The 9756-nt window shown below is 58.6% G+C and overlaps 1 protein-coding gene across 1 annotated transcript; it reads left to right on the top strand.

Annotated features, from left to right (window-relative positions):
* Window positions 1-8968: 8968 nt before the first annotated feature.
* On the top strand, window positions 8969-9280 carry SMIM32 (small integral membrane protein 32). The gene has a single exon (XM_028103506.1). It carries the CDS (start codon window positions 8969-8971, stop codon window positions 9278-9280), a length of 312 nt encoding a protein of 103 aa, XP_027959307.1.
* Window positions 9281-9756: the final 476 nt, after the last annotated feature.

Genomic DNA, 9756 nt, shown 5'->3' with positions numbered 1-9756 from the left:
TTCAGGGCCCAGGTGGGCTGGATGGTGGATGGTCCTATCTCAGAATGCCCCTGACACCCCCAAGCATCTCCTTTTTCCCCCTATTTGGTTCCAGTTGAGATGCTGAGAAAATCCGCACAACACCATTTCTGGGGGAGCGGCATCTTAAAGGCTTTCATAAAGAAGGACCAAACGATTCGAGTCATTCAGCCCCCTTCTCTTAGCCAGCAGAGCGAGCTCATGGGCAGCCTCCTCCAGGATGGGGGGAGGATGGGAGCAGCCCCTTCCCCCAGCAGACACAGGCTGCGGGGTCCACATGTGCCTCCCTGCAGGACACCTTCCAGGAGGGAGACCCCCAAAATTCGGACCCGAAAACCCAGGGCAGTAGAAGAGCAGGTTGGATTTCTGAGGCCTCAGCACAAAATGGCAATGCTAATGCAGTTTCCAATTTAGGTTTTAAAATGCCACTTAAAGGACAGCTTCAGTTCTCTCACTTAAAACTTTTTTTAAATAATCACATTTCCTCATGAATCAGGCCGTGGGCATATCTGTCCTTCCGTCCCTGTCAGGAACTGACAGAACAAAAAGGGTATTTTCTCAGATTTTTTTCATAATCAGTTGCTGCCTCTTTGGTTGGGAGGCCTTTCCTGCTCCTCCCCCACATCCGTGGTCCCTTCTGCCTGGGGGGGGCCTCTGGATCGGTCAGGACCCAGCTGCTCCCCTGTGGGGGCAGATGGCACCCCCAGGGGCAGAAGTGCAGTAACGACCAGGCCAGAAGAGGGAGCTATCCCCCAGACACTGGCAAAGGGGCAGGTTGGGAGCAGGGGTGACTGGCTGGAGGGAGGAGCTTACCCAAAATTAAAATGATCAGGACCCCTAACACTTTTATAGGAAAGAAACCAAGTTGTTTAAAACAGACAAACCTCGGGGGAAAAAAGAAAACGTAATTTCAAACCCTGAAGGAATATGATCCCACATTTCGTGAATTTTGATTTCTCTCCCTCTTTCTAGTCAAGGATGGAAACCCTTCCCTATATTTTAAGTATAGGTGGGGGGAAGGGCATGAAAATGGAATGCTGTCGGAAGGCTGTCTCTCCTTACCCCGCCTTCCCATGAACTTACAAAAGGGACTTGAGGATTTGTGCCCATGAAGACAGGGTCCGCAGATGGCCCAGACCTGCTGCCAGGGGCGCAGACCAGTTGTCAGGGACCCCAGCAAGAGCCTTCTCTGGAGGACAGGCTTTGCCGGCTTGGCCTGGTCTTTGGGGAGGGAGGTGAATAGGGAAGGGGTACCTGTCCTTGCAGCGTCAGGACTAATCCCCTAAGATGGGAGTCGGGCTTCTAACTGTCCACCCAAGCCTCAGCTCAGGGGCAGGATCTGAAGGCAGAGCACAGGCCTGTGCCTGCTGCAGTCCCTGACCTGGCCCAGCTCCCCAAAGGCTACTCAGAGTGCTCACTCTAGAGGCAGCTAAGAGAAGGTTGTAGTGATGACAGGAGCTGGTGACACCCCTTCCTGCTGGTAGGTCCCCCGCCACAGAGCTTCCCCAACCCCCCATGGGTCGGGCTGCAGGCCACCTGGGCCATTCCCTGTACCTCCCAGGTATAGGTCCAGCCGTACCTGAACCCTCAGAAGATTGAGCCCAATGGCCTTTCCCGGTCCTTCCTTTGGGGCAGGCCCTCTGCCTCTCCTAGTTCCCATATCCCAGACATCTGGCAGCCCTGACACCATTGGAAGCAGAACCAGTCCCTCAGTTTGTCTGTTCTTGGGAACGCTCGACCTCACCGATCCCGGTCAGCAAGCATGGAAACACCCCTTCCCACTGCGTCAAACGTGCTGGAGCCAGCGTCTCACTTATCAAGGCCTCAAAAGCGCTACATCTACTGGCCAGGCCTTCATCTGAGCTCTAAAGGACTCTGGGTAGAAACAATCATGGAGGCTGATAAACAGGAATGTTCTAGAACAACCCACCAGACTGAAGGGAGGAACATAATGCGAGCCCATGTGCTGATGTGGCACATTCCAACCTTTCTGCCATCGGTGTCATGTCACATTCCTAGCAGGGGATGGGAGAAGAGTAGAATTCTAAATTGCTACTGCTCATCTCCAGGATGACTTTTATTTCCTTCTTTACCCTTGTCTATATTTTCCAGATAATGACCAAATACTATTATTATAACCAGTATAAAAATAAGAGAAAACGGGTTTTACTTTAAAAAGGTCGGTGGGAGGCACTGTAAATCACTGACCCAGGCAGTGACCCGAAGGTGATCTGGGCTCGTGCTGGCAGGGGAGCATACCCAGGAAGGATGGAGGTGGGTTTACCGTGAGGTCAACAAAGCTTGAGCTTGTGGGCCCCAGCTCATGTTCACCTGGTCCGGCGTTTCTGTATATTTGCAAAGGTAAGGCATTTTACCAGGTGAGACTACTGTCTTCCCCTACAACTCCCCCCCTCTCCCCCGCCACTACCCCCTAGTCATTCCCAAGAACATGCCTACCACCTGCTCTCTGGGCTCCCTGGTGCAGGGTCAGGGGTGGGGGACCCCTACTGAGGTGTTCCTAAACACCTGGTAGCAGGCAACGTGGCTACGGAAGGGAACTGAGGAAGTCTGGACTGTTCTCCCACGTTTGGATATTTGTCAGCTTTTTACAATATGTAATTTATTTAGATTCTGTTTCCCTTTCTACATAAATACTCACGTGAAAACCTAATTTTGTGGTGTTATTCTCCAAGAGGGCCCCTCAGATGCACAAGGGCTGCACCAAACCTTGCTCTGCCCGTGAGGACGGGCTGCAGAGGGACGAGGGAGGGCAGGAGGCTGCTGTAACATCAGAGTCTGGCAGTGGGGCTCTGTCCCCTGGGGCAGGAGCAGTCCAGATGGAAATGCCGACGGAAAGGAGAGAGAGAGAAGAGAAGACCCAGCCACGACACACAGCCCGGGGCCCTCATGGACCTTACAGTGCAGGTCACAGACACAAGGCCCTGGCTGTGGGGGGAGGGTCAGGGGAGACCCGGGGCTCTGACCTTGGCCCAGACTCGTGGACCAAAACCCAAGGGCATGACTATCAGCCCTGGAAGACTCGGAAATGTGAGGCCTGCCGTCTAAACCAACTGGCAACAGCTGGAGACCGCCTGGCTCACACCCACCCAGGAAGGAGGAAGGGTTAGCCTGGGCCGGGGCTAGCAGAGGGGGCTTCTGAGGAGAGGTGAGTCTTGCTGGGACTTCAACCCCTGGCATATGCCCCTGCCTCCCGGCCTCCATGACCCTCTGCAAAAGGCCACCAGCCCAGCCTGGGGAAGGGGAAAAGGGACTCCACTCTTGGCCACCCACAGAGCCCAACCTGCCCACAGCTGCACACCTCCTGCCTCACAGGCGACCCCCGGCCTGACTGAGACAGTTTTAGTCGGAGGCTCTCCCTGCCAAGTCCTTCCTTCCCCTCTGTTCTCACGAGCCCCAGGCTCCACTGCGATCAGAAAGCCCTCCTGCCTACCTTGCCTTCTGCACCTTTGATCCGCCACAGGCATTTCCGCCAGTTAATCTCTGGCTCCTGCTTCTTGGTGGACCCAAACTGACACAGGGCCCAACTGGATTTTTCTTCTTGCCATAAGCAGAATAATTAAAGGAGACTAGAGGCCAATAATTCTTGCATGGTGTGATTCAGTGATGTTTAATGCTTTACCAACGGGCTATCTAAAATACTACTGCATCTCACCTGATGGATGCACACTCAATCTTAGGAAAAACAATCCTAGAAAAGAACCACCTCTTCCTGAATGAGTTCTTGTGCCCTGGTGTCACCACCAAGTTCCAGATCTTTCCATGAAGTAGTTCTCCCTTAATGACGCAGATGGGACGGGTTGTGGGGGCCTCCTAATTGGCTGAACAGACCTTCTGCCTCACCTTGCTGCCTGTCTCTACTTCTGGTGCCCAATCTCTCCCCAGTGTAACCTCACGAGCCAGCCCCCCCCCCCCCCACACACACACCTGGAAATACAAAGGCAGGACCAGAGGACCCAGCCAGACTCCCAGGGGCCCCTGAGCCTGGCTACTGATTGCAAACACCAGCCCTGTTCCAAGCTCTGGCTGCCCCTTTTGGTACATGCTGGTTCTATCCCAGCTTTGGCCTATCTCCCCCATTCTTGGCCAGAAGGGTGGCCTGCTCCTTAGCATGCAGCGACCCCATTCGTGACTCCACACCAGCCACACTGGTCGGGTCCCGGCAGCAGGGGGGAGTGCAAGCTTCACCATCATGCAAACCTCTGTCCTTTCCAGAAAAGTCTCAGTGATCCAGCTCAGGGGGCGGCAACTGGTCACCATCGGTCTCAACAGCTTTGGAGGCTCTGTGTCTCTGTGGCCTGCTTAGCTAGAGGCCACACAGCTAAAGGGACTCAGAGAGGCATTTGAGGTCACATGTTGTCGGAACCAAAGAGAAGAGTATCAAGGCACTACGCAGTGAGACTTTGTCCAAAAACTGGAACCCGCAGGGTCATCCCATCACCAAAGACAGAGCCACCCACCACCTGCAGACCAAGTTTACTTACACCTGCTTCCAGGTGTCTCCAGACCCAGCCCCAGCCAGCCCCATAAATCTTGTCACTGACTCCCTCCATCCCACCCTCTGATCCAGCAAGAGAAGCTGCAGGCCCATGGCATCAGAGGACTGCGGTGGAGACGCCCTTTCTGGGAGAAGGGCGTTCGTGAGCATCCCCCTTGCAGCTGGCCTCATGCTCACACCCCAGCCTTTCCCCAGGTATCCTGCGCCACAGACCAGTCCCTCACGAGGTCCAGCCTGATCATTCCCCAAGCCCACTACTGCCTGTTTCCCCCTTGGGAAAAAAACCCTGCATTTCAGAGCTGGGCTTAGCCTACTTGCTATTTGGTTCTTAAAATGGTCATTCTAAAATGCAAAGTGGCACACCAGCCACGGTGGTTGCTGAAGCCATCTGTAAAAAAAAACAAAAACAAAAACACAAAAACCCACTAAACCACTGGTGGGGGCCCTCGTTAAAATGAAGAGGTCTGCAAGCAAAGGGCAGCATCAGCGCTCACAGAGAAGCCCACCCCCGCAATCACAGCGCACGACGCACATGGAAAACCACCCCAGCGGTAGCAAACCCCGGACCGCAACATTTCACCCTTGACCTGCACCCCAGCCTCTTGGTGATGCCTGTCAAGGCCAACTCAGAGCTGTTTAACAACAATTCCCCTCACTTGCAGGAGAAACAGAAATAGCTTCACCCAGCTGCCCGGGCCATGCAGCACAATTTATGGAATCCTGGGGCTCTAATGCTCCTAGGCTCCCCAGTTTCCATTAAGCAGCTGCCAAATGGCCCGCGTGGCAGGAGAGGCACCCTTGCCTGGCCTGCGTGTCCCTCCACAGACAGGCCAGCAGGGAGGGAGCGCACGTCGCTGCTCAGCAACCACGTAATGGGGAAGAGGGCACTCTGGGGTCCTGGCCCTGCGACCCCTGCCTGTCAAAGCCAACTCACAGCCCCTTTATAATCTTTTCCAAGACTTAAATGTACGAGTACACAAAGCTCCCTTAATGGAAGGTCGCTCTGGCTTGTGTAACAAGCTGTGTAAACTTCATCTCTGCATTCACTCAGCACCGGCCTTGTTTACTTTCCTGCCCAGGGACATTCGGGGAACGTGACTGCCCTCCTGGGGCTCTGAACATCTTTCAGAAAAGAAACAGTGCCCTCCCTGCTTCGAGACCAAAAGACCCCCAAAAAAGGGCAAGATCCCTCTCCAACTTGACCAAAATGCCAGGCAGTTGGACCACATGCTCTTTGCTGAGTTGCTCGTGAGAAGCAGCTGCTGGAGATGGAGTGGACAAGTACATGCTGCAGAATCTTGGCTCCCTGGCATCCTGACCCAGCTGTGTGGGCCTTGGCAAGTGACACCACTCCGAGAGGCTGCAGCTTCCTCCTTGGGGAAAGAGAGGACACAGCAGGGCCTATCTCCCAGGTCCCTGCGAGGGGAAAGACCATGCTGAGGCCCGAGCTGGAGCTTGGCCTGTGGGAAGAGGTCCGTGAGTGGCAGCTACCAGCGCTGCTCTGCCCTTGGAGGCGGTCATGGTCGTGATGAAGGGCATGGCCTCTGGAGCCTTGGTTGTCTAGGTTCCAGCCTCAGCTCCGCCACTCACAGGCTTATCAGCCCTTGCATGGGTCACTTCTGCCAAACACAATCTGATGCTGAAGAGCGGGAGCTGCAGGGAAGGAATGGGAGCACCAGGGACCCCAGGTTCAGGGATTTCCCCGCCCCTGTTCATGAGCAATGGCACTGCAGGGACCCTGCATCCCCACCCAAACCTTTGCAGACTCCCCGGCTCTGTGGCCACTTCCTGGATGCTTACAGCATATTTCCAGGGCACGACCAGAAATCACTTACCATAATCCCTCATTTTATAGCCCAAAGGGCTGGAGCCTACCCCAGACTCCACTGAGGACCTCCCAGCTGAGCTGCCCCCGCTTCCTGCCGTCACCTAGTGTTCTTACCTGATCTCATGGGTCGGGCAGAGACAAAGTGGAGAGAGTAGGGCCATGTTACTTCCCAAAGAGGAAACCCCAGGCAAAATCCCAAACCCAGCTACTCAAGCCCTACCATTCAAGGCTCACCCAGACCCAGGGAACCATGACAGCAGCAGCTTCGTCTGGACAAAATCTCTTCCATCCAATCCGCATGCTGAGCCTCCCCCAGGCTCCAGGTGTCCAAGAGGAAGCCTGCTCTGATTTCACATAATGTCCCCCGGGATCCTGCTGGCTGAAAAGAATGCCATCCAAAATAGGTCAGGCCTTCAGAGAACGAGACTACCTCCCCGCATTCGAGCAGCCCCCTCCCGTGGCTACCGTATCACTCTGTGTGGTGGCTGTCTTGTGCTAATATGGGTAAGCCTTGCTCCTCTCAGAGCCAGCTTCCCCCTACTGGAAAATGAGGGGTTGGCCGAACCATCCGCCAGGCCTCGGGGCTCAGCACCCTATGCCCTAGAAGCACCTCAGGCAGCTCCCCAGAACCAAGGTGGGTAGATGGGGCGCTGCTGCATCCTGCTAGGTCCTGCTGTCCACACCAGGGAGGCCCCCTCAAGCCCACCCTTTCCAAGAGGAAAGCACCGCCAAGAGCCTGCGGAGCAGGAGGCCTCACCTGGCAAGCAGGCAAACATTCTGGAGAGTCAGGCCTTGGACCCCAACTTCAATGTTAGGCAAAGAGGTTGCAGAGGTGTTTCTCCTGGGCTGAGATGGATTTGTGGGAATGAGCTTTGGCCAAGATTGGCCTGCCTACCTCGGTTGTTCACGTTAGGCTTGGGGCCAGGTGTGGTGAGGGCAAGGGGGAAGAACTAACTTAGCTCTCCTCCTGCTCATTCAGCCAGGGCTCACCAAACTCTCCCCATGCACTGCACCCCAGGACGGGATGAGAGACACAGCTATGAACGTGGCTGACCTTGTAGGGATCTCAGACAAGTGACCCCGCAACAGAATGGAGACTAAGGTGAGGGGTGAGGTATCTAGGGTGCAAAGTGGAAGGAGGCACACTCAGCGCTGACTACGCACATGTAGGACATGGAAGGTGGCGGGGAGCTCCATAGTTTCCTGCCCTGGGCTTCGCTGCCCCCCAGCTCTGGCCAGGTCACACAGTGACGGCCCTGGGAGGACAGTGCTTCCAGAGAGGTGCAGGGGCTACGGCATCCCGGGCAGCAGTACCTAGTCTAGTCTGGGGGGCTTAGACAGTTTCTCAGACGAACGGAGGAATTTGGACCAGGAGAACCCCTCAGTCCCACTGACGGGTCACCTCTGTTCTGGCCACCTAGCCTTTGCCAGGGCTGGCACGCCCTCACACGCCCCTCCTGCCCCCAACCAGAGCTGAGCAAGTGAGCTCACAGTGGGGGAAGCAATGCGCCCTCAGGGCACAGCTAGAGAAGGGCCTGGCCTTGTCAGGGGAGCACCTCTGCCACTGCCCCCCACTCCGCTCCCCCACCACACACCCCAGAGGCAGTGTGCCCTGCCTGCACTACCCAGCAGCCAGTGGGGCAACTGGCCAACGCGGCTCCACCCGGAGGGGGAATATCAAGGAGGAGAATGGAAGCAGGTGTCCACGTCCAGCTGAGCCTTGCCTCCGAGTCGGTCTGCTGTCCACTACTGTCTCTGTTTTGCCTATGTCTCTGATCATAGGTCTGTAACCATTTCTTTGGTCCGTCAGTCTTTCTGTGACCCTGTTTTGCCTCCCTCCCTTTCTCTCTAGGTGTCCCTGTGGCCTTAAGTGATGTGAGGCCAGGCCAGGGCAGTCGCCGCGTGTCCTCTGTCGCCCCATTGGTTGGCAGCCGCTCCCCAGGGGGGCAGCCGCTGTCAGTCCCGCCCCCCCCCGCCCCCCGCCGGGGACCTGAGCGCGCTCGGAGCCGCCTCGGAGCGCAGTCTCTTGCTCAAGACAGGAGCGCAGCAGCCAAAACGAGTGGGGACAGGCTCGCCGCACACCAGGCGTCTGAACAGGGACTCTCAGCTGCAGGACTGCCTGCTCTGAGACGCAGCGGCCGCGGCGGCGCCGGAGGACTCCCCGCCACCCGCCCTCGGTGCACCTGGCGTCCCGGCGCTGAGCAGACACCCGAACTGCAGCCGCACTCGCCGGGCACCTCTCGCCAGCGCCGAAGCCGAGGGGAGCCCCGAGCCCGGAGCTGACCGGAGCTGGGGGCTGGAGCCCAGAGCGCGGCTCCAAAGCCGCGAGCCGGGTGATTGGAACGGCGGGGGGCGACGGCAGGACCCAGGGAAAGCCTGAGGGTCAAGCGCGCGGGGCCGTCCAGCTCCGAGCCCCGGGGCCCGCCGCCCGGCGGGGACGACAGCTGAGCGCGGAGGTGAGGGAGCGGCGCGGCCCGGGCTGCTCCGAAGGCACCGGCTCCCGGTCAGGTGCGCGCAGCAGGGCGGGAGGGGCGCGCCATGGAGGCGCCGGGCGGCGCGGGTCGGCCCGACACCGAGTGAGGCGGTCCGGCCGGGGTCGGCGGGCCATGTACGGAGACGTGTTCAACGCCACGGCCGGCCCCGAGGCGGCTGGAGGCGGCGCGCTGGCCCTGGCGGCCACGGTGAAGGCAGAGGGCGCTTTGCCGCTGGAGCTGGCCACCGCGCGCGGCATGCGGGACGGCGCGGCCACAAAGCCCGACCTGCCCACCTACCTGCTGCTCTTCTTCCTGCTGCTGCTGTCCGTGGCGCTCGTCGTCCTCTTCATCGGCTGCCAGCTGCGCCACTCGGCCTTCGCCGCGCTGCCCCACGACCGTTCGCTGCGCGACGCCCGCGCGCCCTGGAAGTCGCGGCCGGTGTAGCGGCGGGGTGAGCCGGGGCCGGCAGACGCAGTGTCCCCGTCTCACCGCCGGCCGCCGGGAGCAGCCGGGCCGGAGGAGCCCGGCGCCGGAGGTCGCCGGCCCCTGGGAACGCCGCGCGCTGACCCAAAGACCCTCTACGACCTCGAGCGGCCACCGGGGCGTAAAGGGAGTCGCCGGCGTTAGCAGGCTGCGCAGGGTCGCGCGCGATCCTAGCTGCCGCGCGCTACCACGGTTCCGATCCCCTGGCGGAGTCTCTCTGCCCCCCGGACAGCGGGTCTAGCCGGGGAGCCTTCCTGAGAGACGGCGAGCCAGCCCGGACGCAGGAGCCTTCCCCGCCGCCCGCCGACTCCCTTGCTTTGCACGAGGAAGGGGCAGGCACGGCTGAGCGGGCGCGCAACTAGCACGGAGCTGCCTGTCCGGACTCCCTGGCCCCGTGGCTGTCTCCCCGCAGCTGCTACCGCCGCTTCCTCGCTTTG

This window comes from Eumetopias jubatus, unplaced genomic scaffold (assembly GCF_037043125.1).
Source record: "Eumetopias jubatus isolate StellerSeaLion01/CBP00866 unplaced genomic scaffold, mEumJub1_p1.0 scaffold_5, whole genome shotgun sequence".
In the NCBI taxonomy this organism is placed as follows: Eukaryota; Metazoa; Chordata; class Mammalia; order Carnivora; family Otariidae; genus Eumetopias; species Eumetopias jubatus.
This window is presented reverse-complemented; position numbering and strand designations above follow the sequence as displayed.